The sequence below is a fragment of the Girardinichthys multiradiatus genome, chromosome 11, assembly GCF_021462225.1.
Source record: "Girardinichthys multiradiatus isolate DD_20200921_A chromosome 11, DD_fGirMul_XY1, whole genome shotgun sequence".
Taxonomy (NCBI): Eukaryota; Metazoa; Chordata; class Actinopteri; order Cyprinodontiformes; family Goodeidae; genus Girardinichthys; species Girardinichthys multiradiatus.
This window is the reverse complement of record NC_061804.1, coordinates 33,794,054-33,821,792: the sequence shown is the minus strand read 5'-3', so window position 1 is coordinate 33,821,792 and position 27,739 is coordinate 33,794,054. Positions and strand designations below refer to the sequence as shown.

Sequence of the window (27,739 nt, the reverse complement as noted above, 5' to 3'; positions counted from 1 at the left end):
ATAAGTTACATTAAATGTGTTCTTTTACTTTTTTCCCCACATAGATCCAAAGTTTTTCTTTTTTAAAATTAATACCACAATTAATTACATAGGACCCATCAGATTAAGGGGCTGTAGGTTAGGTTCTCTGCAAAAACTATTTCATCAAGCAAACATGCAACTAATGACGAATTGGAAGTTTCATTTTTCACAGCAATATCTATATTTTAAATTTTTTTATTACATATTACTCAGATGGTAGCGTAGAAACATCTAACAATTGCTGTTGTTAGAGTTACAGTTAAAATGGTTAAAAAAAAAAAAAGACACCACCATGATGGATATTATTTAGTTTACATAAAAAGGAACAAGCTATAATTTACAATTTGCCACTTTGTTCACTTGAGGTTCTACAATAGCAATAATCATTTACAAAACGTTTGTACATACAGTATTTACCAGAGAAATTACATTTCTCAGTATTTAAATGGGGATTCCAACAATGTTGAAGGATACTGTCCACTCGGGGAAAAAAAGGGAAATTAGACTAATTATCGGAGTCCATGTCACTGTCTCCTCCGACGGATCTGAACTCTTCACTGTCTTCATCTTCACTGAGCTGGACTTGGGACAAGACAGCTGGGCCTCTTCTCCGCGCTTCATCTTCCTCGTCTTCCTCCTCCTCTTCACTGATGCCATACTCTTCGCCGTTCCCCATGCTGGATTGCTGCATTTGACTCCGACTCTCTGTTTCCTCATAGCTGCCATAACTGAAAGAAACAATATGGAGAGCTAAAAACCAAATTTAAAACGATTTACTCGGGTATTTCATATTATGGTAGAAATGTGGGCAAAAACACAACTACTTTGAATCATGATGTATTTTACCTGATGTTGCTGTCTTCCATGTGTTCATTGCCAACGCCTTCATATGACATCATGCTCTCATCCTGCTCCATGCCCATGCGGGCTGTATCCTGAGCTCTCCGTGGAGGTGCAGGTCGTATATCGACTTCCCTGTCAGAGTCGCTGCCACTCTCTGACAGCTGTATGGCTGCGGGGAAGGACAACACATCGAGACACTGGCATGGAAACTTTGAAACCCACAAGTGACATAGAAGATTTTGCGATAAAAGCCGATTCAGAAATTCTTAATTTAGGATGCCATTGTTGAAAAGCAACAAACAATAAGCAGTAGGAAGAGTTCAAATACAGCACCTTGCAAAAGTATTCGAAACCCCTGAACATTACAACCACAGATGTCTTGCACACAAAAGAGTGAACGATTATGAAGTGTAAGGAAAATGGCACTTTGATTCAAAATGTTTCACAAATAAAAATCTGAAAACTGTGGCGTGCATTTGTGTTCAGCTGCTTTACTTTGATACTCCTTAATAAAATCCAGTGCAACCAACTATACAGAGGAAACTATTGGTCATGGCCTCCATGTTTTTTGGCATTTATGGAGGAAGAAAGCAAGCTATAAGAAGTTCTGTTTGGACTTTGTCACAAGCCTATTAGGCGGGACTGCAAAAATATGAAGGAAGGTGCTCTGGTCAGATGAGACAAACATGGAATGTTCTGGCCAAAGTGCCATGTGTTGGAAAACTAATACCTTGTAAATTACATCTGCCTTGTAAAACATGGTGGTGGCAGCATCATGGTGTGGGGTTGCTTTTCTTCAGCAAAGAAAAGAAAGCACATCTGAATTAATACACTGAACTAAATACAGGTCAATCCTGGAGGAAAACTTGTTAGAGGCAACAAAAGAACTCAGGCTAGGGTAGAGGTTCACCGTCCAGCACGACAACAACTCTAAACATAGAGCCACAGGTACAATGGAATCAAAGCATATATATGTTTTACAATGGCCTAATTAAAGTAAAGGCCAAAGTCCAATACTGAATATGTGGGCAGACTTAAAAATTGTTGTTAACAGACAATCTCCAATCTGACTGACCTTTAACTATCTTGCAGAGAAGAAGGAGCAACCATAGATTATGATATATATGAAGTTTGTGGTTGTAGTGCAACAAAATGGATAAACAGGGGTATGAATACTTTTGACAGGCACTGTAGAAGAACATAATTTCTGTGCCATTTTCTGGTGAACTCACCAGAGAATGGGTTGTCCCCTTCTTCATCGGTGGCATCATCCTCTCCATCAGACATGAGCAGGTCCTGATACAGCACACTGGACTGAGCTGGGTGATTAGATCTTCCATGTCCTCCCTCATCATCATCATCCTCTAATTCATGGTCGTGTGGCCGCCTACGAGGTGGTAGCAACATCTCTTCATCATCTTCATCCTCCAGATCTCCGTCAGCATCCTCTGCCTAGAAAGCGACAGGACAAAACAATTATGTAAAAAGGTCAAATCTGGACTTTATAAACGATAACACATTTATGCACTCTATTAGTGCAGCAAGATTTCATTTTTATGTTAGAAATTTATCTTTCTTACAGGAGCAGGGGTCTTGGGTTTGCCATCATCTTCCTCCTCAAAGCCTTCGATGTCCACGTCCGAGTCCTCCTCGCCAGGTCTTCTCATATGCCGACCCTGAGAGTCAGAATAAAACAAAACAATCACAAACAGACCAGACGTTCTGAAATAAAAAAAAACATATTATATATACATTTCTTTTGCATTAAACAACTTTTTGATAAGCAGGTAAAAAAATTGTGCCCGATGCTCTGAGGAAAGTCTGAGGAGAGGTGGCATGTGTCTCTCTCCATACCTGCCCCCCTCTCTTCTCTTGAGCAACCAATAGAGGTCCCTCAGAGAAAAGGCTGCTGGGCTCTCTGGGTAGACTCCCTGAAGCCACGCTGTCAAACAGATCAGCAGGCTGGCCAACACCACACAGAGTGGCATACACAAACAAAGAGAAAGGAAATGAAGGCAGGAGTGAAGCAGAGGAAACACATTAGAGGTAAAAGAAGAAGACACTATGGTTAAGAACCCAGACTGTGCAAATACAATGTAACAATCTGGAGGAGGAGAGTAAGTACAGTAAATAAAACAGAAACAAGGGCTGGGAGAGTACCGAAAGCTGTGGGAAGGAATCTACTACACGTATAAAAATGTACACTAGTGAAGCTGCCATCCTCTATGCCACCAACCTAACTGGGCCATGGATGCTCTTACCTGCGGTGTGTAAGGCCCGGGCGTCATTGGGTCCAGGCTCTCCAAGTCTGCTGCATCCAGAGCTGCCTCCTTGGCTGTAGAGATGTCCTTTTCCAACTGTGTCAAGTGCTCATCGTACTGAAAACGCGTGAAACGTTATTTCAACAGCACTTCTCCCCCTCTTAACACCTTCTTTTGAGAAAACTAAATGTCAGACTTTAAATCAAGCTCAAACAAACTCTAACTTGATACTTTTGTCAAAATGAAAGTAAGTAAAAATCTGTTCTTTAAAGGAAGGCTTAAAATCGGGTGGCTGCGAAAACCACAGAAAATGAGGAAGAGGATGGATGGACACATAAAATGATGGATGGATGAAAGACGGATGTCTAAATGGATGGATGGAGGGACGAGAAAATGGATTGATGGATGCATAGAAACAACTTTAGATATTGGGATAGGGAATAAGGTTTGGAGATCCAATTATTTTCCATACACTGTTTTTTTTCCATACTAAATCCAGACAGGAACCCAGACTGATGTAATCCAATGAATACATTTATCCACAGCTTTATAGTTCAGCACCACATTTGTGTTATTTTAAGAAAATTCCAAGAACAGATCCTTACTGGTTCATACATAGCAAAAAGGTGTATAACAAATAAAACATACCTCTGCTAAGGTCCCCTTGCACACATTAACAATGTCCAGAGCGGTCTTGGTGTAGGGACTGTCAGGGCCTGTTCAAAATGCACATAACTTAACATGTTGTTGCACTGCAGATCCTGCTTTAAATCTGGTCCAAGCCCCTAGTCCACATAGACCACGAAAAAACACGAATTGCCAACAATGTCAAGATTTTAGGATTCTTTGTTGAATCGTAACAAGTTCCTGAATTCTGAACTGATTCGTATTTATTTTTCTCTCGAAGGAAAATGAGGAAAATAATGAATAAAAAAGTAAAAAAACAAAAACAAAGTAAACTTACATTTTTAAAATGTAGTTCCAAAAACAATTGTACTGAATTGTTGATAATATTCATGCGAATCAAGCCGAATCTCATGATTTATCGTCATTTATCGTACCTGTGTCGTAACAGAATCGTAGGGCGTAACAGATTGGACGCGAATATTTGCAAAATTCTAAGAATGCTCACAAATCCTACAATTTAGCCATTCTTTGGGACTTGTGTTATTTGTGGTCTGTGTGGAATAGTAGCTTCAGGGAATACGTGCAGCAGATGTGATGGGAACGATTGTAATGAGAAAAAAAAGTACCGTTGTATTTGATACTGTTGGCATGGATGAGACTGATATCTGACAGAAACGTTTCCCGATTCTGGTATTTATGCTTGGAGATGTTCTGCAGAGCAATAAAACAACAAAAACAGAAAGCAGCATTTAGTAGTTTCAGTCTGATTCCTTCGTAATGCTAACAGTTTTATCAATTACAGCCTCGTGTTTGTTTCTCACCTTCCGGATAGTCTCCAGATCCATAGGATTTACAATAACCTTATAATAATCTGGGATGAACTTTTTATTGACAGGATGGTGAAACGGCCACGACTGCAGAAAGTTAACAAATGATAATCAAACTTCTATTATGGATCACTGCACTGTATATTGTTTCAATTAAGAAAGAGTAGAGTAAACTCACGTCAGGAACCGCCATCATTTTCTGAGTGACAATGTTGTCCAGGATGAAGGAAAAGGCCACCTGATCATCATCATCCAGAAGGGGGTTGATTGCCTTCTCCAGCCTCACCAGCCGATCCTCCTTCTGCGTCACAGGCAGGAATATGCTGATTAAGGTGGAAACTATTGAAGCTATATCAAGGGGTGCTGGTATTAACTCACCTCTTTGAGTTTAGCATCGCACAGGTCAAGCATGGACTGTGCCACTTGTGTTATGGGATGTTTCGCTCCTGGTAGAACAAAAACAGAGATCAATCTTGAAAAACCTAAGGGAGATTTTGAAGGCTCGTAATTCTAAGTCAATTTTAAACCTGATCTTCCAAAGTTACCATTGTATGTAGCGCTGTTTTTGACAATGAGCTCCACTGCCTCCCGGAACTCCTCCCTCGATGGGTACATCCGCTTTCGTACGTTCTCCCTCAGCGTCTGAAGGTCCATGGGGCGATTGATTATCTTATAGTAATCCTTGACAACCTTGGCGTTGACTGGTGTGTGGAAAGGGTACGTCTAGATTTAGAGAGAAAAATGCTTCTGATGAGACTGAGCAGGGATAAATACAAAGCTGAGCGTGTTTCTAAGATCTCACATTGGGGTGATCCCGCATATCATTGATGATTCCTTCCAGCACAGAGGACAGTGTAACCATGGGGTCGGTGCGTCTGCGGTGGATTGCCTTGTGTGGCTTCTATTAAAATCAGAAATGAAATCCTTCAGCTAAAGAGACTTAAAAACCACCGGGAAACGTAACTTCCAATAATTTGTATGTATTTATATGTAAAAGTGACAATGCATATTCATGATCACAATGTAAACCTGTGAGATCTTAGCCAGAGATTAAGTCCCTCGGCAGGCTAGGCCAGCCACATAAAACAACTCAGTACAAGACAATAATTTCCACCTATGCTGATGGCACCCAGCTTTAACCAAATATGAAATCAAATATGTCTGATCCACTGTGTTGCTTACAGGATAAGACAAAGCTATTGTTCTTAGCCCTAAATAGTTCAACCTTTACAGGTCGACAGTTTTTAAAGCTGCAATTTGTCCTGTATTTTATCCCTGCTAACATCATTGCAATGATCTTAACGTTAGTGCTGACAAAGACACCGTTTCATTCTGATGGAGTCAGAAGAGCCGTAGGTTTTGCTTTAAAAGGGAGCGGTGCCTGAAATCATTCAACTACAACTACCTTCAAGGAAACGTGCTGTCATCGTCACAATGCATGAAAAGGACTTCACAGGCAAGCTTGATGCTGCAAGAAATATTAGACTCAAAAAAGCATCAAGTCGCCCCAACAAAGTCCAACAACTGGTAGTAATGTCTGTTGAAGGGGACTCAACTAAGTTAATGGGTTGACAACTGATTAGAGCTTCCTCAGGAACGGCAGCAGGCAGGGGAAAGTATTCCAGAAGCAAACAAAAAGGACAGGCTGACCTTCTGCAGGAAATACCAGGATTGGACTTTAGAGGACTGGTTGGGAAATCTGTAAAAATGACAGTCTAGAGAAGAGAAGGTGAAGCCTCCCGAGACTATTCATGTGTGCTGTTGCCTCTAGTCCAATAAACAGAACTCATTCACAGTTTTGCTATTAAAACAGAATAAGATTAAACCATCCTCTAAGAACTATTTTGTTATAAAAGTGTTTTTTTTATCCAACGCGATGGAGCATTGTGTCACAAGGCGGCGGTACGTACTAAAGGCCTCAAAGGTCAAAACATTTAAACTTTGGGGGGACATCCAGGACACTCCCCAAAACCTAGACAAGCTTTACATAAACTTGATGTATTTCTTAATTACAGGATTTGACACTTGTGAATTATTGTATTGTCTAACTTCAGCATACCGTAAAAACATCCAATGAAAAAGACTTAAAACACTGATGCCGTAATGTTGGTGGAAGACATTTATACCCGCAGACTCAACTACTGAAATGCAATTTTACCTGGGTGCCTTCACTAGTTCCCTTTAAGTTCTTCAGTTGATTACCAGCGACGACGAGGAACCTTTTGACTAAGTGGCTCAAAACATCTCATAACATCTATGAGTATCGTCACTCCGGCTTCTTGTAAAATTAAGAATTAAATATGAAATCATTCTCACTACATTCAAAGCCCAAAATGGCCTATCATCCTCTCACTGACAACAAGTACTTGTTGCGCAACACCCTCCAAGAACTCTCGACTCTCAGGATGCAGGTTATTGAACGTTCCCAGAACTTTCAAGGCCGCTTTTCAGACCCCTGTGGCATGGGATCCGTTTCCTCTTTTGGTGCAAGACACTTTTATTTAGTATTTATTCATTCGAAATTCATATTTTGTTGAAATTTTAGTAAATTGTATTGTGATCTTTTCAACCTCTTTTATGCTCTTTTAACCCTGGTGTCTTATATTTATTTATTTCATATGTCATATTTGTATCCCTTTCCTTTCTTTAATTTGTTGTTTTGCAATGACTAACTCGTTTTCGTCTCGGATTGGTTTTGTTCGGCACTTGGACTGAATTAATTGCTGTACAAGCATGCTTACATTGAGGTAATCACAATGGACCGCACTGCCGACGCGTCTTTTCTTCTTTTGTGGTAGCTGCTGCTTGGGAAACTTGAGTACCAAAGACTTTCTGCGCACCTCATCGGCACTGTTAAAGAACAACACGATCAAAAACATAAATAAACAAATAAACATAACCACTAAAAACACGTATCCCTAATAAGAGTAAAAAATTAAACATTAAATAGGCCATTTTGAGCTGTGAGATAGATTAGAAAGAAACAGCTATCCATTACCTTTCAATGAGCTGCTTGCCCAGCACAATTTTAGTGCCCTCCACCTTGATGAGTTCCTCGTTGTCGTTGTGGATCACCGTCTTTTCCAGCTCTTCCTCCTGCTCCTCTGTCATGGCGACTGGGTTAGAGGGCGGGGCGTTGGTTTGGTAGTACAGTGGGCAGAATTTGTTGGTCCTCATGTGTCCAATGGCGCCACACGCACCGCACTTCAGCTAGAAAAAAAGAGGCAAGCATTAAGGAACACGACAATAATCAACATGAGCAGTAGAAGGATGTTACAAATGTAAACTACTTAAACTCAAAACAAGCTTGTAAGGGAAAAAAGGTCTATAGAACTGAATCTGCAAGCTTACTTTTACCTTGAGGTCTGGTCTCTCTTTGACCTTCTTGGACTTCTTCTCTGGGGGTCCTTTGATCTTGTCCTTCTCTTGGTTTCTCTTCAGCCTCCTGAGTTGCTCTTGAATACGTCGCCGCTCCTTCCTCATCTCTTCTCTGTGCTGCTCATCAAAGAGGGCAAACTTTCGTCTGCAACCACAAAAAGATAGAATGAAGGCGTCAGGGATCCTCAATAACAGGACACCTGGTCATGCGTTGCCGTGGAAGCGTGACCACGAGCTGTGCTGACAAGGAACTGGTAAGTCCATTCAATCTCACTGGGAAAAGAAACACGTTCACTGGAATAGAGAACATGTTTGACGTAAACCAAATACAAAAATTTCAGAAAAAGAATCTGATGTCAACTTTAAAGCATGGAGCTGGAAGTGTCATGGTTTGGGGATTCTTTCCTGCAGCAGGTTCTGGCAAAGTGGATTCACCATCATAGAATCCACCAGAGGAGACCTCATAAAAATGTGGGACAATCTGTTAGAAAAAGACTGGAGCTGAAGCAGAACCGGACCCTGCAACATGGCAATGACCCATGTTTGGGTGACTTGAAATGGGCTGAATATGCAACAAACACCTGAAACATATCACAGCTGAAAGTGAGAAGTGGGGCAAACTTTCCTCAGACTGATAGATGGTAACAAGAACCATCTCAGTAAAGTTACTTCAACCACATGGGGTAACACCAGCTATTAGGCGGTGGGGTGTCCTAACTTTGTTTCAGTTTGAAACCACATGGTTGAAGTCTTGTTTATTAATGCAAAACAAAGTTAATTTTTGCTGTTTTGAGTTTGATTAGATGAATTATTCCCGAGATAAACAAGAAATACGATTAGAACATCAATATGTGAACATTTCTGACTAAACAACTGAATATTTCACGTGTTGCTACATTTTTTCACATGACAATATTGCCCAGGCCTCTGGATCACCACAATAACCAAAGGTTCTGTCAGGATCTGATTAGGTATCTTCTTCCCAAATAATCATTTCGATGCTAACAGACCAAAAACTCCAGGTTTGGTTCCGAAACTCACATAAACTCATCATCCTTGGTGGCTCTGATCCTGGTGTAGGCGTCGATGACGGCAGCTTTACGAACCGTCTCACAGCGCACGTATTCTTTACCATCCTCATCCCTGAAGGTGCGATAAATCTTGAGACGACGTCCCGTAGCTGACGAGTTCAGACTGGTGACGGAGGATGTGTCATCATCTTTGTGGGAGCTGGTGGACAAGGCGCTCGCTATGAGGGGGAGGACAGTCACGTGATGAGTTTTAGCAGCTAAAACTTGCCCTTTTTGCTTACATTAAGACCTGGTTTTCTTACACAAGCCTTTGCGCCTCTCCTTGCGTCCCTTGTTGTCACGATCGCTTTCCTCGCCCATCAGCATTCTCTGCAGTTCCTTCCTCTCCTGCTCCTCCCTCTCACGGGAAAGCTGTGAGCTGGTCTTTTTATTCTGCAGCATGTTCTCAATGTTCTTACCCATCTCCTCAAAGTCACTATCTTCAGCCGAACTGCTGTCTGTGTCTGTGGACAACACCTCTGTGGACTCCAACACTCTGTCATTGGGGAGTAACAAGAAAGAAAAACGTAAAACTTGCACAGGGTGATTTCTGAGTGCTAAATGTTTTTCTACAAAATTAGCCCCACTTGTTCTGCAAGTCAAAGATCCTCTGGCACTCCTCCTTGTAGCGCTCTTGGTGTTCGGCGACAGAGAAACGAGAGCCTCTGGCAAACTTGCTCATTGGACCTTCACCTGAACGTGCCTGCTCCGTGGACATGGTCCTCACGACATCAATAACCTCCCAACGGGAAAGTTTCTTGATCTGACACAAGAAGAACCAAAGTAAACGCTGAGAGATGCAGCAATACCTTTCCCACAGTAAAACACGGTAGCAGCTGCATCATGCTGCGATGGGTAGATGGATAGAGCTAAATAAATGGCAATCAGTATGAAAACTAGTTAGAGGCTGCAAAGGACTTAAGACTAGAAAAAAAAAGACGTGGACTTGGGGGCTATGTTCAAAATGTACGCCATACTTTTTCAGATTTTCCTTTGCACCATTTTTTTTCCACCTCACGATTAGGCACTACTTTCTGTTGGTGTTTCACATATAATCAGGGGTGAAAGTAGTTTTGAATTCTTCCCGGTACTTAGATGCTTTTAACTGGGGTCTTTAGCAGCGAGCAGACAGACATTAAACGTAGCGGTTTTAAAGGCTGGCCATTCACAAAAGCCTAAAGCTCCGAGGGGAGAGAAGCCAAGCAAGAGCATTGAGGCTCCATCATAGCAGAACAGTTCAGAAACAGTTTGGAATGAGGAGAAAATAACAATATTTATAAACAGATTAAGTCGTGTTTTAGACTACCTATTGGTAGCGGATCGGATCTGATTTTCTCGTGAATTTTTGCAGCCGTAACTGGTTCTGGATGACGGCTTCATAGCAGACAGCTGTTCCTCCCTCTTCCCGGTACTGTGTACCGGCGCTGAATCTTTTAGTGATACGCAGCACCGGACTGTACCGACTCACTTTCACCCCTGCATATAATCCTGATCTAATAAGTAGCATTTTGTGATTGTACTATGATAAAATGTCAGAGTTCAAGCTGTGTGAATGCTTTTGTGAAAAACTGTATATTTTTTCACCGACAGTTGACCAGACATAACTTGGTTTTACCTCTTCCTCTGGGACACCAAATTTGCGAAGGAGCTGCTTGGCGTTCTTCAGAGAGAGCCTCCTCAGGTCAGCATCCGTCCCTGTCACAGTCTTTTTAGCAGGCTGCGGCTCTTTGTCATCCTGAAAGGGAAACGAAAATACATTTTTTTAAAAGCAGAAAAAGTGAGAGAAAAGATGCAGGGATGAAAGGGTCCTGCTTCAGAAAACAAACCTTTTGTTGGGTGGGCTTGTTTGGCACTTTCACATATGAGAAACCTTCTCCACAGCCTGTGGGATCTGCCACTCCAGTAACCTCCAATAGACACTTGCCCTTCATGGCAGAAATGAAGGCCCTTGTTGTGTTCCAGGGAGCTGTCCGCACCTTTGGTCCAGGACACAGGGTTAGTGTGAATCTGTCTCAAACATGGATCTGTTAATGTCATCACGCACGACACCTCATCATCGATCTTCATTTGAAAGTCCTCTTCGTTCTCCTCTTCTGGAGCAAAGAAAGACTTCTCGCCGTACCCAGCATCCTACAAATAGATAAATAACATGAAGTTAAGTAGAACACAACATATACTAATGTTTTTTTTTCCAGGAATGGTTAACCTTAGGTTACCTTAAGCCTCTGCTCTGCAACCAGCATGCTGTAGTACGCACAGCATTGTTCTGGAGAAACCATAGCTCTAATTTCCTCTTCTGTGGGTAATCTGAAGTCAGGCTTCAGCACCCACCAGTTTGAGTCCATCCCTGCCATGAGGACAAGATACTTGTAGTTTTCCTGTACTGGTAATGTTCCCTCTGCTCCCAGTACACAGTGTTATAAGCGAACATAAATCTCACAATCCTTTCACCAGCATTCCAACTAAATTCCAGACTCTTCTCTGGAATTTCAGACTCAAATATCCAGAGCTCGCAGTCCATTGTTGCTCAACATAAATACAAAGGTTTACTGTGAATAAACAGCAGACATTTCTAGTAATCAAGCTTTAAAAACAGAATCTACAAAAACCAGAGACCAGAAAGAGACGGAAAGACAGCCGAATGGGCAAGGATGGATAGATGGAGAAAGACAGATGGACAAATATAAACGAGGGATGGAAGAATAGGTGGACAAACCGAATACTGGATGGGTGGACACATGGAAAAATAAATTATAAAGACAGACAAACAAATGGGAGAGACAATGGACCAATAATTGGTTAGATGGAAAAAATGGGTGAACGTATAGATAAAGTGAAGGATGGATAAATGAACAGATGGACTAAAATGGATGAATGGATTTTTAATCCTTCTAAACTATGTTTTTTTTTTAGATTATATTAACTTGGATTATCTGCAGTAGAAAAACACTCCCTGTATCGTTTAACTACCTTTAGACGACACCTTCCCCTTAGGACAAAAACAAGCGTTGAATCCATGTGTAACAAAGGCTCCTCCCAAATTCAGCGTGCGTTACCTGTACGTTTGAAGTCAGCACAGAGTTTGAGTCGCTTCCTGATGCTGCTCTCTGAGTGCGAGGGAAAAGCTTTTTTTATATCCTCCATGCGGATTCTGCGAGGTCGGTCTTTGCTCTTCCAGAACAAGCGGTAAATGAACACCTACAGAGGACAGAGACGAGGCAGCTGACCTTAAGCAATACCAAGAGGTGAGGTTTGTGGTCAGCAACAAGACAAACGCACCTACCTGCAGGAAGTCTCTAATGTGAGTATTGGCACGTTTGGAATTTGGACCTGGAACTTCAAACAAGGGGCACTCTTGACCAACAACAAAAATGTCCACAAGCTCCCTGATGTAGTAGCCATGTCGAGTTCGTATGACCAAAAAATCTGTCTCTGGCATCTTGTGCAAGTAGATCGGGGCACGAAAGAGGTTGTTTTCAAAAGCCTTCAAGAAAAAGATAAAATCACTGAGCCATGCTGTGTCAGAAGGTCAGAGAGATTTTATATAGTTATTTACATAATCAAATACATGGTTATACCGACCTGGAGAAGCTGACCAGGATGCAGAGAACCCAAGAAAGGGGAGGTATGGCAATACACTGTCTCTCCATACTTACAGTCAGGTGCTCCTGGATCTTTTCCAGGTTTCTGAGGGATACAAGAACATTGCATTTATAAACACCTTTATACGATGAAGAGGCATAAACTAATAAATAATAATATATCTATAATAATATATCTTAAGGCTGTTCCTCACCAAACTAAAGACAACACACGTAAAGTGACAGCTGAAAACAAATAATCTATTCACCCTTTTGTAGTAGTTTTTGATCTTGGTTGCCATGCCAACTTGCATGATGATAGGTGCGTATTCCTCACTGTACTCTGCCAGGATAAGATCTCCGTCTTTGCCCGTCAGGTCCTGTGGCGTTCGCATGAAGAACATGTCTCCACCGCCTGATGCCTGCCGCTCCTGCTCTCGCATCTATTCCAGACATGCAGTATGTGCACCAACGTTAACAAGAGAAGCTTTGTGTTTCATCTATATAACACGTTTCTTCTTTACAAAAATCTGCTGAACGATCCCAGAGAGACGCTGTCACATAGCTGTAATTTCAAATAAAATGGATCAATACATGTTTGTTTTGAGCAGGGCTTTCTTTACTTTAGCTTTCTTCTTTATGTGTTTGAGCAGTGGCTGAACAGCATGTGGACCTGGCTGCGCCAAAGCTCCAAAAGAGTATTTCTTCAGGGCCGGTCGATGGAACTGCCGAAGCTTCATTGGACCCATGTGAGTGGGGAAGAAGGGCTGTCTCAGCTCGAGGGCTGGAATGGAGTGCTGTGTAGGAGAGAAAATAGGCTCAAAAATGACTAAAAGATTAAGATTTGGCCACAAATGATTTAAACTAAAGCACATTTGGTCAGCTTTGTCTCCCTTAGCCACCTGAATAATGTTGCCACCGAAGGTTCCTCTCAGGCCCTGCTGTTTGGGATAGTAGAACTCATCATTGGAGAGGTTCCAGGGATCTTTAACTTCAGGTTGGGACATGTTCTGTGATTAAAAAACAAATATATCTTAAATTATGAAACACCACTCTCTTCTCTTTTGTGCTTTATTTCATAGTGTCTTAAATCTTGCCCATTAGAAAAGATAACCTAACCTAACTAAAAATAAATGGAAGATTTCATCATTAATGCCTAATTACAAAGAATAGTGTTGCTTACAGTGCAAATGTTTTCATACACCTTGACCATTTTGTCGCACTACAACCATAACAGATGCATCCTCAGAGAGCAACCGTAGCCTTTCAACCCCAGGTCAAAGTTTATAATATGAATGACAGTGATCTATAGAGGGATATAGCTCTGTGTTTATTTCTGAATGATGATAAGAAAGGGGCTTTCATTTTCTGCCTAACATGGCGTTTTGCACATCGGCTAACAAGTTACATTTCCATCACCAGAGCACCTTCCACATGCTTGATGTGTCCCCTACATGGTATGTAAGTACTGCAAAAATGACTTATTCTTGCCACTCGTAAACAGAGGCCAGATTTATGGATTACACGACTAATAATTGTCCTGTTGAAAGATTTTCCCACCTGAGAATTAATTAATTCACACACGGGTGGACTTTTCATTGATTAGGTGTCTTCTGGAGGTAAACTGAACTGGATTTTATTCAGTGGTATCAGCGTAAAGGGGAGCTAAATGGAAATGCACTCAACACTTTTTCAGATGTTGCTGAAAACCAAGTATTTGTTCCATTCCAGTTTAAAATGATGCACTTCTTTGTGTTGCTCTATCACATAAAATCCCAATAATACCGACAGCGAGAACGTTTTCTGAATACTTTTTCAAGCCAATGTTGTCTTCCACAGCTGAATTAAATCAACACAAGATATCCCAACTGATGCTTACTTATTAATTACTGCGTTGCCTTAGATCCAAACAATGTTACCTGTGAATATGTATTCCCATTTCAGCTGATGTAATCAGATAGAGTCATTAAAGATGTAGATTTTATGTTTTGAAGGGCTGATATACCTGTTGTGGCTCATCTTTTATTACGCCGGTCTTCCCCAACAGAATGCGACTCTTCTTCAGCGCTGTCTCCTTCTTATTCTCTTTCGATGGGGAATGAGAAGTTGTCTCCTCCTTTTCATCGGGAATTTCTGGAAGACACGGGAGCTCAGTATGGATCAAATAAGCCCAGTGAAGCTAAAAATGCTTTCCAGAATCAGATCTTGGCAAGATCAGAGTTTCTAATCTACCTAGAATTATATTCTCATCATTAGGATCCAGTGTGAGAACAGGCGGCATGAGGAAGCGATCCATCTCCTGGTCATCCCAGATAATGTTATCTTCCCAGCGACCGTACACCAACTCCTCATTGTCAATGGGAAAAATGGAAAACCACAAACAGTCTTCTTCTAGGGAGGCTGCAAAGAAAACAAAAAAATTCAAACCATGAATCAATTTGAGCTGGAAAATCTTGATGAGCTTAGAAACTGTATTTGAAACCTTAGCTGTGCAGTGGGATATAAAAACACACACACCTTGATTGTCATGGCTGCTTTTTTCCCGCTTCGAGCCAGAGATTGAGGAAGCTTTTGGAATAGGCGGAGGTGTTGGTGGGACCAGCTGGGAATTGCTTCGGGTCAGACCTGAACATTTATATAGTTTATGATTTTTAATTATTTTATTTGTTGAGAGGTTTGTAGCAAAAAAGCCACTTTTTGGGACATTATAAGGTTTATTTGTGCATGTTATCCAGGCATCTAATCTTACCCTGTTGTGCATTATAAGCGTTAGCATTACGGGTCATGCTGGAAGGGAGCCACCCGGCCAAGCTGGCTCTTTGAGTCTTGGTACCTTTGTGTTTCACATCTTCTCCATTCCAGATAATATCATCCTCCCACTGGAGCTGAGTGACCATTAGGAACAGCTCGTTCTCCAGAGCCTGTCGTGCTTTATCTCCATCATCGTCATCATCACCATCAGTATCCATGTTATCGTCGTCCTTCTGAAACTAAAGAAATATATAAAATGACTACTAGTCACTAGTTAAGCAATTCTAATTATCCTCTGTAAGCAACTGTGGAAACACACCTTTTGAGGAGGTTCTGTTATTTCTTTAGGCAGATCTTGCTCCTCTGTCTCACTGGGCTGATCTTCTTTAAGTTTAAAACCATAGTTGAAATGGCTTCCGTCCTCAGGTACTCCCAGCATGTCGTACCAGAGCTGGGCTGGACCGTATCTCCATTCTGCTACTTTAGGTCGAGACTCTGTCTCTTTGTCTGCGTCCCCAGATGTCTGAGAGAACTTTGATTCTACTGGAGCCATCATGGTTATCTAGAACACAAAAAAAAACACATGAAAAAAAGGTTTAAACGCTTTGCATATAAACCAGAAGTACTTGATGAACCACAGGGAATTTTTTTTCCCCAGATTTTTTTCCTTTCGAATATAAAATAACTCTTTAATTCTCTTTTTGTCACAATTATGTCAACTTGGAACATGATTTTAAAAAAGCAGTGCAAGATTGAGTATGAACCTCTACACAAGCGGATGCCACGAGACCTTGTTACCCTCGAAAGCTTTACCTCATCATCAGAGAGACACTGCTCTGGAGGTGGAGGGAGTGCGTACTCGTAAATCCATCCAGACCTTTTCTCCTGACTTTGTTCTGAGGCGTCTTCCTCTGGCGGAGGTGTTCCAGGCTGAGGGTCCCTGTGTTTCCTCTTCTTCTTCCTGCGGGCGCTCCTCCACACTGAAGGCATATTCTTTCCAGGACCAAACAGTCGTAAAAACCTAAGGACCTATTAGAAATCCAAAAATATATAAATTCTTAGTTAAAAAGAACTTTCAAATAGCAACATGAATATTTTATGTCTGAAAAAAAAAAATGACTTACCTTGCCGGGCTTAAACTCTGGAAAGAGTTGTGTGACACTCGGCAATGCTTTGGCAGCATCCTTCTGCATGATGCCAGCAAGAGGGAGGGTGAGCCTGTCCGGGGGCCCTAAAACTCCTGAACCCTGGCAGGGTCGGTCAGTTTCTGACTCAGAGTCTGAAGAGCTGCTGAAATCCACCTTATCGGCAGTGGAAGATGGTGCAATAATGGAAGGCAAGATGATGCCATCACCCTCTTCCCCAGCTGCTGAGATGGGGGCAAATTAAAGTGGGAAAAAATTACATTTCATCATCAGAATTGAGTAATCCAGTTTTTTTTATAAATAAGAATGTATAAGAAAGTTCCTAACAGGGTCAATAGGTGTAAGCCAAACACAATTTCTTTCTAGGCACTGCTTAAAAAGTACATATTTATTTATTTTTACCATTTGTGCTGTTGGGAGATTCCTCTTTCTTAGCTGCAGTGGGAAGACTCGGCGGTGGTGGAGGAGGCATAAGCTTCGAGTCAATATCCTCACAGTCGGCATCATAATCATCCTCATCATCTAGGATGAAGGAGTTTTAGGAAGTGGTTACACAAACAAACACACAAAAAAAGGAGTAAAAAACAAAGTCCAGAAAATACTGGTTGAGATTGCAAACAGTAAGGACTTATAATCAAACCAGAGTTAAATAGATGAGTGTCGGTTTGTTTGCTCTCTTACACTTTCAACTGTCATAATCAACTTTTTTGAGTACAAAATTGGGACTTCTTCTGTGGGACATTCAAGTGTCAATTCCTTCCCACCAGGGGGCCATTTGACAACCAACAAATTAAAGTCAGAAACACTTAAATACCGAGAGAAAAAGAAACTAATACACAATAGCTAAGTGCAGAGGTAGGACATGGTTTGTTTACAGGCAGAAAATGGAAAGTGGAGGGGTCAAAACAGAAATCTATGGGTTCAAAATGTTAGTACAAATAGACCTAGAGCGGAAATTGACACTAGGGAACTTTAGGATGCTCACCTGTTTTCCTGCTGGGCTGCAAAGACCCCATTGCCTGGCGGTACTTTTTAGTCTCATCCTCAGCAACCTCACTGATGTCAGAGTAGTCCACTGCATCTTCAGTGCTTTTCACCCAACCTGCAATAGGAGATACAAATATATTATAAATATGCTGCAGCCGGTTGCTGGCTACAATCTTACCAAGTGCTACAATCCTTCATCCTCACCCTCTGAATCCACGTTTACAGGGTCTCTGTTTTCCTCCTTATCCTCATTCTCATTGGCAGTGATCTCGGTGATGAGAGAGCCCAGACCCAAAGTCCCCAAACCTGCCAGATGCTTCTTGGACTCCTGGAGCAGGACAATAGGCCAAACAGAGACCGAACCTTCTTATAAACTGGTCAAATACTCGCAGATAACAAGATCCAACTACGGCTTATCGAGTATAATATTGTAATAAGGAATATTTTTTCTCGGTTAAAAGTAGTCTTGAAAACGCTCACATTGTCCAGAACACTGTCTCCCTCTAACTGTCCATCTTCATTGATATTTCCAAACAGGAAGCCAGTGAGGGAAAAGGGCCGATCCTGGTCTTCGTCGCTGTCTGAATCAGACATCCTGCAACAAAAACAATTACAATATAAACTCGTTGTTCATCCTTAAAACTCTGTGAGCTACACAGGAAAGCCGACGGTACGTAAGCTGTGCAACACTCCGCGTTACTGTTTACGTATTAAAACCTTTACTGTATTTAGAGATGGAGGTTATGTTGGACTTACCTTCTCTGACTTTGTTAGATTCTGTAGGTTTTGGTATAAATCAGCTCGGTATATTCACTGCATGCTACCTCAGGCAGCTAAGCGCTAAATGGTTAGCTAATGCTAATTAAACCCAAAAAGCAATGTTCTTATGCATGTTTTTCACTGCACCTACGTTAAAATGGCCAGGTCAGGCTAAATGATGTCGATGCGTTTAATAAAACCGTGAGACAACCTGATAAGATACAAAGTTTTGTTTTTATTTGTGCGACGCACTAAAGCGATCCGCAAACCAGCGGAAACTGCGACGCGACCCGGATGAACTACGTGATGCGTTCGACGGCTGCTCGGAAAACAGCTACGTTTTGACTGATGACGGAGTGAAAATGTGCTGATCTTTAAAATTTCTTTGTGATTTTTGGGGAGATACCTTAAAAAAACACAGAGTGGTGAATTTCAAGCGTTTACTTTATTTAATTGTAATAGTCATGGCTTTCAATTTAAATGAATCCAAAATTCAGTTTCTCCGAAAAGATTAAATATTTCATTAGATCAATAAAATTAAATGTTTATATCATAATAGTTCTGTTATCCGGACTTGCCAGTTACCCATTATTTTGCTGTATCCCTGCATAAGAAACTGAGAGCCAGAAAAGGTCCACAAGCTAGAGGGGTAACTGGCACCTTAAGAGGACTGAGGAACAAAGCCCGTTCAAGAGATTTGGGAAAGTAGTCAGTTCCGGTAGTCTGAAAGTTCTTAGTTGTTGCTCTCATAAACATTAACACGTCCATCACTTTAATAAAATAAAATTAATACGTATTAATGTCTATGGTTGCTCTGACTGGAGATGAGGGCAAGTTTGGGCTAGCAACGTTTTCTCGAAGCCGTTTCATGGGTGGAAAGTAACAGTTTGTCGGTGAGCTCTGCCAGATAAATTCTACATTTTCAACAGTATTTCCTTCAGATCACGTTTCTTGATCGAGGAAGATTATAAAACTGAAAAGAAAAAAAAAATGACTTTAATGCATCTATTACACACAAATCACCTTTCATAAAAACTACATTTTATGTGCTCCGCTGCAGAAACAGTTAAAAACCTATTTACATACACTGTATAAAGACTTTTGTATTTTTGCTCTCTTCGACATCGAAACGTTTCCTGCTCTAGGTCAGTTAGGATTAATCAAATTTGTTAAATTGCAGAATAATTAAATATTTCATTGCTTTGCCTTTTAAACGGTATAACAATGTTTTGAGGGTATACTCAAGTGTGGCTCATACTGTAGTTTGCTGGTATTTTGGTCCATTCCTCCTGACAAATTGTGAATCTGAGTCTGGTTAGTGGGGGGCTGAGATCAGGGCTACGTGATGGGCACTCTAAAACTGTTTTTTTTTTTTTATTAAGACACACCATAATATAGGCTAGTGGTATGCTTATGGTCAATGTCCATTTGCAGGCAGTTTTAACGTTCTGTAATCAGTTTTTGATGTTGATTTGTAGTAATGGCTTCTTCGTCACTGAGTGGCCTTACAGCTCATATTGGTGGTGGATTCGCTCACCAGGGATAATGGCACTCTTACCCGCTTCAGCCAAACTCTGCAAAGTTTTTGCTGTTCTGCAGTCGATACCTGCATTTTTACCCTAAATATGTTGACCTCTGGGTCACAGAACCTTTCTCCTTCCTGAACCATATAATAACTTTCATGTTATATTTAAACACCAGGTAAAAAAGAAGTTTGTTTGAATTAAATGTTTCTAGATGTTTAGAGCAATTAAAAAAAAAAGTGTAAATGACCAGAAAATATCTTCGTTAGTAATCACAATTATAGTTGAAGGCACTGCTTATATAAAATCATAAAAAATGACAGCTGCCAGATTATAAATCTATAGTTAGACAGGTAAAGGTCAAGAAAAACAGGTACACTGTAACAGTTTAGCCAGTTTGTATTAGTTTTAAACACTTGAGTTTGAAAAAAAGTACAAAAGTGATCCTGAACGCCACAGTATGAAACCAACCCAGTAATGTAGGGTGATAGGTGTGTTCCTTTAAAAAGCATTTTCTACAGACAACTTAATTTCAACTGGCCTTACTATACACATAACATACTCACTAAAACAGAAGCAATGGTTTAATACAATGGCTGAGCCCAAAAATACATTTAAAAGTTATTCTTAAAAACAAAAAAACTATTAAAAGGAGGAGGAGAAAGAAGGTTCACCACAACATCATTCTGGTGTCTGGCAGTAAAATCATGCGGTGTTACAACCGTTCCAATACAGAGAACCAGTAAAGCACCACAGCTGTCACAGAGTGAGAAAGTGGGAAGCCAATAGGCCTCAGACAACCCGAGTGCTCACTGGTTGTTTTCTGACTCGTTCCAGGGAGTTCTCTGCTGGTTGATGGTAACCCTTTTGGCATTTGCATACATTGTAAAGTTTCACATAATTTCTGTTAAGAACAGATCATCTTGCACAATTGCATTAACTTAGAAAAATATTACTGATGATTGCTATTGGAAGAAACCCCCAAAATGTGGGATACTGTTCCAGTATGCTGTGAGGGAAAAAACAAAAATACAGCTGAATAAATAAATGCATGACATCCATAAAATCAAGTCATCAGAATGCTTTCCACATTATCACACCAAGCTTGTTTTGTTTTTGGCCCGGCAGTGTTAGAAACAAGGGCTCCATCCTCCACGCCATCTAAAGTCATAACCCTCAAGGGAATCTCCCCACGTCACACCTAAAATGCTGCGTTTTAGAGAATGGTTTTATTAATGTAACAGCTGGTTCCCTTGTACAGCATGGGTCTCTGGCTTCAGCAAGTAGGAAGCAATCAGAGTAGATGGCAATGTGGAAAAACATGAGGGAGACTCTCACAGTGATAAAAGAATGAAGCCGCTGTTTGCCTTTACTCGTTGAGCGCTCTATTGTTAGGGCAACAGCAATGAGCTTCCTGTCCGGTCAAACTTTTTGCCCTTCGAAAGGGCAGCCACTTGTTTCATCAGTTCCCTGTTCTTGGCCTGTGGAAAGACACAACCGGTAAAAATCAGAACGGACATTTCTCTCCAGCTCTGGAGGTGACTTACGTATCACCGAACACGCTGCCTGTTTTCTAGTTCAAGGTATAACATTTGCAAAGTAAATGATAAGATCAGACCGACAATACCTTGGACTCACTGTAATAATAAAAACAGAAAACATATGCTGTCAAAATGTATTTAATGAGCCACCACGCCACATAACCAGGCAGTGTTGAAATAAGAAGACCCAAAAAATTTGAAATGCAGTAAATAATCAGGTATATTTTCTGTTGATGGGCTTTGATTGGCAGGTCGCAGGGCAACACAGAGACATACAGGCCAAACAACCACACACACACTCTTGTTTTTGGGCTGAGGGAGGAAGCCGGAGTACCCGGAGAGAACCATGCAAACTCCATGCAGAAAGACCCCCGCCCGGGAGTCCAACCCAGTACCTTCTTGCTCCAAGGCAACAGTGCTACCAACTGCACTGATTTATGATTTTTCTTAATATTTCCAAATCTGATCTGGTGTGAACGTCACAATCTGACAGGAAACATCTCTTTAATGTTTCTTTATATAAAAATTTATATTATTGTTGACTTTCAGAACTTTTAATAACTATAATGTATTATAAAATGACAAAAAAAAACTCTTAAACTTTTGACGAAGCGTGCGCAAAAAAGGCAACAGTGTTTAAAAATGTGAACCAGCTTGTTGCACATGTGCATTTGAGATGCAGAGGATTAAAAAAAAATGTGCGATAGCGACCAAGATGACAATCATGCCAAGAACAGTTCAGGTTCTAAAACACTAGACCCAAGTGTTCTTGGATGCTACACACCTACAAGGTTACCCATTAAACAGATCTCAACACAGATGGGAGACTTGATTACATGTTTAAAAAGAAGTTAAAAACAGCTTAAGACCAAAGTATTTGTTAGACTAGTTGTACACTACCCTACCTGCTGTAGCTCCATGGCTTCTTTGTGAGCCTTCTCCATTTGGTTCATCTTCACTCTCATATTTGACTCCTGGTACTGAAAGTCTGCTTTAAGCTCTGTGAGCTAAAGGGGGAAAAATGCAATGTTTTTAACCGCAGATAAAAAAAAAAAAAGAGAGCTGAAACTAACAGCTTTGACTAATCAGTGCTGAAGTGCATCTTTGGAAGACGACTCACCTTTCGGTCCTTCTCAAGGATGGTCTGATCCCTTTGCTGAAGAAGCCTCTTCAGGGACATCACTTCCTCTTTCAACTGGCTGATGAGAATGAAGTTGTCTGTTCCACCAGAGTCCATGGACTGGGCGATGGAACTACTGTTGGGATGAAAAGAGAAACAAAGAAGGAATGTAGGAGAATAACATAAGCAGGTGTAGGCAGCTGTAAAGTCAAGCTTGATATTAATCTGTGAATTGAAACACCGGGACTACCTGTCCCCATTGGATGGCTTCATCTCCAATTTTGGTTTCTTCTTTAGAGTCTCCTTCTGGATTGAAGATGATTTATGACTGCAAAAAAAAAAAAAAAAAAAAAAGCCAAGTGCAAAATTAAATGATAATATTGAAACTACAATTTAAACATTAATTTAGTGACTGCCACGCAATTTAAAGAAGAGCAGTTGTACCTCTGCTTCCACAGTCCCGGTTCTTGCTCAGGACTCAGGCTCCCACTCAGTCTGTGAAAGATGGGTAAACTTAGCAAACTGCACATGATTGTATAAACTTTTTACTCTCACTCTTAGAGATGTACCGAGGATTGTGTGGTTGACTGAAAGGAAGTGATTTTCAGCCAAGGAGAGTGAAGAAGATTCTAAGTCAGCCATTTTTAGTACCAGTGAGATGTTTAAAAATAAAGTCCAGGGAAGCAAAGAGATGCGAGATGCTATTCAGAAGAAATATATCTGCCATTCATTTCTCAAAAGAGCAAAAAAAAAAAAAAAAAAAAGCAGATAATAGGAAGGCTAAATAAGTTGCTCTATTCTGTCATTTGGGGGCTTTCAATCACTGTAATGAAACTGCTGATTTTGGAAATGTTCACAGCCTTTTGGAAATATCATAAATAAAGTACAGATCTGCATTTTCTAGAATATACACAGAGACTGCTGTTTTTGGGAAGGCTTGCCACACTAAATGCTAACACAAGAGGATAAATGGCTTTATAATTTTGTCTTAGTCTCTGTATTCATAGTCTATATTTTAAAATAATAGTAAATATGTGTCTTAAAGTGCATGCTCTTTCACACTGGGGGTGTAACATCTCCTCGGATCCTAATAATTCATGGAGGAAAGCCAGTAAACATTTTCAATTTTCCTATATTACAGTTCTTAGGGAGAAATCCGAATTACCCAAATTTGGGATCAGCAGGTCAAAGTTTCTACAGAAACCAGTCACGAAATTCAGATTGGTACATCTCTACGAATTATATTGGCTTAAACCAACGGGCTGAGAAGGCTGGGGTTGAAGACAGAACAGACAACTTGTGGCAGACATACTTGTGGTGGGAACTGCTGTGTCTGTGCGGGTGGTGGTGGTGGTGATGATGATGGTGATGTGATCTGGAGTGGTGGTCTTTCTCATTGAGGGATGAGGAGTTGGAGGAGCCAAAGCCCTTCCTCTGTTCCTTAGTTTTCTGCAGGACACGGCGGTAAGACAGAGTGCAGAGCCAGCACAGCAGCTTGCCATCCACCTGTAACACAAGCAAGAGACGGCAGTAGATGAGCCTCCATCATTAACCACTAACGGACGTGCCATAAACTCAGACTGCATGTCTCTCTGGCTTTCACCTTTCTTCTGCCTTCCTCCTTACGGTCAAAAGCGCACTGCTGCTTGCACTGCTCACAGGTCTGTGGGGGTCCATATTTCTTTTCTGAATTGGTACAGCGCTGGCATTTTGTCCCGATGAAAGCTGCAATGATGTTACAGTACTGGCAGGGTTTGGGCTGTAAAAAAAGATAAATGACAACTTTTAAAAACAGGATATCATTCACCAACCATTTCAATATGCGAGTGCTGAAATACGGCCCATCTTCAGTTTCGGCTACAAACGAATGAAGCAAGAGTTGCGTGAAAACACTTGGGTAGGATGGATCTACTCACCGTTCCAAACTGTTTGACGTTCTGAGCACATTTCTTGCAGATTGTATTTGTTTTACTGTGGAAGAACAAACAGGGTTTAAATCCACAAAAGAATCACAAGTAAAAGATAACAGAAAATATTGGAACACATCTCACCTCTCCTGCTGAAACTCAGATCTGCAGTATGTACACTTCACAATTGGATGCGCAATGCGACACTCCTGCAACAGAAAATGTTCAGATGGAAAATATAAATGCACCATCCTATAACGGATGTGCCATGTATTCTAGATCATGCCATGTAGCGTTTTTTGCACATCCATTAGGATCGACACATGACCCAACATAAATGCATGCTCTCTCTCCTGTTTTTTCATGTCAGAAATTACATACTTTTCCAGATTCAAATTTCTAGAGTTCTTCATCCTTTCAACCCAAATTTTAAAATATAAATAATCATTTAAGGAAGGAGGGGAAATCTGACAACGGGATGGATCCCCTTGGATAACATGGCTGTTAATCAGTGGGATAGAACATATAATTATGTTCCTCCCTCAGATCTGATAAACTCTGTAACCTTCCAGTCTGGTTAGGAACAGTGAGAATGTCTATTGTACTTTTCTTTTAGTGAGAGATCATGCCAACATGATCAATTTATTATACAGTTGTTCTGTTTAACACCTTTAACAGGGATGGCAACATTGGCAAAGGGCTCTATATACAAAAAGAACATTTTACCATTCACTTTCACCTTTTAGAGACCCTTGGCCATTATCACAGGAGAAAAATCTTTATTTGCCATCATTCAACTTTAGAAAGACATTAATGGTGAACATTAATGATTTAAATCAGTTCATAGATTTAGTAGTTGATCTAGCGCTTTAAGAGCAATTAAACCAGAGGTGATTGGGGGAACATTTAAAAAACTTCTAAAGCATATTTATTTATAGAAGCTAAGTACGGACATGTAGAAATTATATAAGGCTTTTCTCTGACTGAAAAGGCCATTAATTCTCAGCAGCACTACAAGTACCACACATATTGAAAAATATATACACTAAGTGACCCGTCAACAAGTATTTAGCAGGTCAGGGTGTGGTAACATCGCTATAACTGCAATAAACTGAACATTACGTTCACATGGACGTTTTCCAAGTTGTTACATAATCTGAGTCTTTGCTAAATCTCTTCAAGGTGGCCATAACAAATCACCCGCACACAACCACACTCCTAAGGTCGGTGATTGTTTGGGTTTGTCTCCCTCTCACACACTCCAACCTTGCAAAGCTGCTGGCCCTGCGACAGCTCCTCGAAGGGGTACCGCTGGTTACACTTCGTGCAGGCGTACAGAGCCGACGTTGCCATTCTCGCCCAACCTGAGCAGCCGTCCGAGCTAAAGGAGGTCCACCAAACGGATAACCCGCGCTGTTTTTCTTTCCGTCAGAGCCGCTCGCTGTTGCTCAACTGAGAGCTGGGAACACACACCGCGTTGGCATCCAGCGCTGGCCGACGTTCGGCTACGTAGCGCAGGGCAAATACAGAAATAGCTCAGCTGGAGGGAGCGAGCAAGAGCGGCGAAGAACAATAAACTCCTGACCTCCGGGCTCTCTTGCTGCCTCGACCCGCTGCAGTGGCTTATACTTGACGTTTAATCGCGTCGCCTCCGAGTCAGTAGTTAATAATAATCGACCCCGTAGAGTTGAGTTTCCGCTGTTCTCCCCGAGAATTGTATTTTCCCTGTGTTTTCCGTGTCTCTTTTTGTGTCATGAAACCGGAAGAGGCCGACGGCTCCCGAAGAAGGAAGGAAACCTATCGCGACACAACATCCGTCCGCGGGATTTACAGTTTGAAATTAGTACAGCCAATCAGGTGCCCGCAAAACTGTAACAGTTTTCACTGTCGCTATTAACAGACAGACAGACAGACTGCTGAAAAAACAAAGGGAACACTCAAATAACACATCCTAGATCTGAATGAATGAAATATTCTCATTGAATACAACAAAATTACACAAAATCATCAATGGAAATAAAATTTATTAACCAATGGAGGCCTGGATTTGGAGTCACACACAAATTTAAAGTGGAAAAACACACTACAGGCTGATCCAACTTTGATGTAATGTCTTTAAAACAAGTCAAAATGAGGCTCAGTATTGTGTGTGGCCTCCATGTGTCTGTATGACCTCCCTACATCGCCTGGACATGCTCCTGATGAGACGGTGGATGGTCTCCTGAGGGATCTCCTCCCAGACCTGGACTAAAGCATCCACCAACTTCTGGACAGTCTGTGGTGCAACGTGACATTGGTGGATGGAGCGAGACATGATGTCCCAGATGTACCCAACCAGATTCAGGTCTAGGGAACAGGCGGGCCAGTCCATAGCTTCAATGTCTTCATCTTGCAGGAACTGCTGACACACTCCAGCCACATGAGGTCTAGCATTGTCCTGCATTAGGAGGAACCCAGGGCCAACCGTACCAGCATATGGTCTCACAAGGGGTCTGAGGATCTCATCTCTGGCAAATGCCAAGCGTCCTGCACGGTGTTGGGCTGTGAGCACAACCCCCATTTGTGGACGTTGGGCCCTCATACCATCCTCATGGAGTCGGTTTCTAACCGTTTGTGCAGACACATGCACATTTGTGGCCTGCTGGAGGTCATTTTTGCAGGGCTCTGGCAGTGCTCCTCCTTGCACAAAGGTGGAGGTAGCGGTCCTGCTGCTGGGTTGTTGCCCTCCTACGGCCTCCTCCACATCTCCTGGTGTACTGGCCTGTCTCCTGGTAGCGCCCTCCAGGCTCTGGACACTACGCTGACAGACACAGCAAACCTTCTTGCCACAGCTCGCATTGATGTGCCATCCTGGATGAGCTGCACTACCTGAGCCACTTGTACAGGTCCTTCTCAAAATATTAGCATATTGCGATAAAGTTCATTATTTTCCATAATGTCATGATGAAAATTTAACATTCATATATTTTAGATTCATTGCACACTAACTGAAATATTTCAGGTCTTTTATTGTCTTAATACGGATGATTTTGGCATACAGCTCATGAAAACCCAAAATTCCTATCTCACAAAATTAGCATATTTCATCCGACCAATAAAAGAAAAGTGTTTTTAATACAAAAAACGTCAACCTTCAAATAATCATGTACAGTTATGCACTCAATACTTGGTCAGGAATCCTTTTGCAGAAATGACTGCTTCAATGCGGCGTGGCATGGAGGCAATCAGCCTGTGGCACTGCTGAGGTCTTATGGAGGCCCAGGATGCTTCGATAGCGGCCTTTAGCTCATCCAGAGTGTTGGGTCTTGAGTCTCTCAACGTTCTCTTCACAATATCCCACAGATTCTCTATGGGGTTCATGTCAGGAGAGTTGGCAGGCCAATTGAGCACAGTGATAC

The 27,739-nt window shown here is 41.4% G+C and overlaps 2 protein-coding genes across 6 annotated transcripts; both read right to left on the bottom strand.

The window, feature by feature from the left end:
• Positions 1 to 200: 200 nt before the first annotated feature.
• taf1 (TAF1 RNA polymerase II, TATA box binding protein (TBP)-associated factor) lies at positions 201 to 18,541 on the bottom strand. 5 transcript variants are annotated; one of them, XM_047379459.1, is made up of 41 exons: positions 18,248 to 18,541; positions 17,972 to 18,086; positions 17,696 to 17,819; positions 17,490 to 17,606; positions 16,907 to 17,026; positions 16,484 to 16,728; positions 16,173 to 16,388; positions 15,679 to 15,921; positions 15,358 to 15,598; positions 15,126 to 15,233; positions 14,841 to 15,008; positions 14,614 to 14,741; positions 13,511 to 13,618; positions 13,232 to 13,405; positions 12,878 to 13,051; positions 12,610 to 12,714; positions 12,311 to 12,511; positions 12,084 to 12,225; positions 11,244 to 11,374; positions 11,077 to 11,157; positions 10,854 to 11,003; positions 10,643 to 10,762; positions 9,615 to 9,790; positions 9,291 to 9,523; positions 8,999 to 9,206; positions 7,931 to 8,102; positions 7,578 to 7,789; positions 7,321 to 7,429; positions 5,382 to 5,480; positions 5,125 to 5,302; positions 4,958 to 5,025; positions 4,758 to 4,880; positions 4,574 to 4,666; positions 4,379 to 4,463; positions 3,774 to 3,841; positions 3,126 to 3,242; positions 2,719 to 2,826; positions 2,445 to 2,540; positions 2,097 to 2,316; positions 868 to 1,033; positions 201 to 749 (listed from the first exon to the last, which is right to left on the bottom strand). In XM_047379459.1, exons 2-41 carry the CDS (start codon positions 18,083 to 18,085, stop codon positions 527 to 529), a joined length of 5,964 nt encoding a protein of 1,987 aa, XP_047235415.1. In that variant the 5' UTR covers position 18,086; positions 18,248 to 18,541; the 3' UTR covers positions 201 to 526. The 5 variants fall into 5 exon arrangements, with proteins under 5 accessions (XP_047235415.1, XP_047235417.1, XP_047235416.1 ...); XM_047379461.1 differs by having other exon boundaries at positions 7,937 to 8,102; XM_047379460.1 differs by having other exon boundaries at positions 16,484 to 16,725.
• Positions 18,542 to 20,154: 1,613 nt separating this feature from the next.
• Positions 20,155 to 26,125, bottom strand: fam76b (family with sequence similarity 76 member B). The gene is made up of 10 exons (XM_047378759.1): positions 25,608 to 26,125; positions 24,486 to 24,550; positions 24,351 to 24,405; positions 24,038 to 24,193; positions 23,747 to 23,940; positions 22,879 to 22,929; positions 22,685 to 22,762; positions 22,435 to 22,570; positions 22,220 to 22,321; positions 20,155 to 21,254 (listed from the first exon to the last, which is right to left on the bottom strand). The coding sequence occupies exons 1-10, from the start codon at positions 25,692 to 25,694 to the stop codon at positions 21,165 to 21,167; spliced, it is 1,014 nt and encodes a 337-aa protein (XP_047234715.1). The 5' UTR covers positions 25,695 to 26,125; the 3' UTR covers positions 20,155 to 21,164.
• Between the last annotated feature and the right edge of the window lie 1,614 nt (positions 26,126 to 27,739).

Bases quoted from the DNA above. Each gene is read 5' to 3' on its own strand.
- taf1 (XM_047379459.1), bottom strand. From the start codon at position 18,085: ATGTCTGATTCAGACAGCGACGAAGACCAGGATCGGCCCTTTTCCCTC. The intron at 16,389-16,483 runs GTAAGTCATTTT...GATTTCTAATAG, and splicing joins CAGAGTTTAAGCCCGGCAAG to GTCCTTAGGTTTTTACGACT. The intron at 4,881-4,957 runs GTGAGTTAATAC...CCTGTGACGCAG, and splicing joins GCGATGCTAAACTCAAAGAG to AAGGAGGATCGGCTGGTGAG.
- fam76b (XM_047378759.1), bottom strand. From the start codon at position 25,694: ATGGCAACGTCGGCTCTGTACGCCTGCACGAAGTGTAACCAGCGGTAC. The intron at 22,571-22,684 runs GTAGTCCCGGTG...TCATCCCAACAG, and splicing joins AAGCCATCCAATGGGGACAG to TAGTTCCATCGCCCAGTCCA. The intron at 22,322-22,434 runs GTGAGTCGTCTT...TTCCCCCTTTAG, and splicing joins TCCTTGAGAAGGACCGAAAG to CTCACAGAGCTTAAAGCAGA.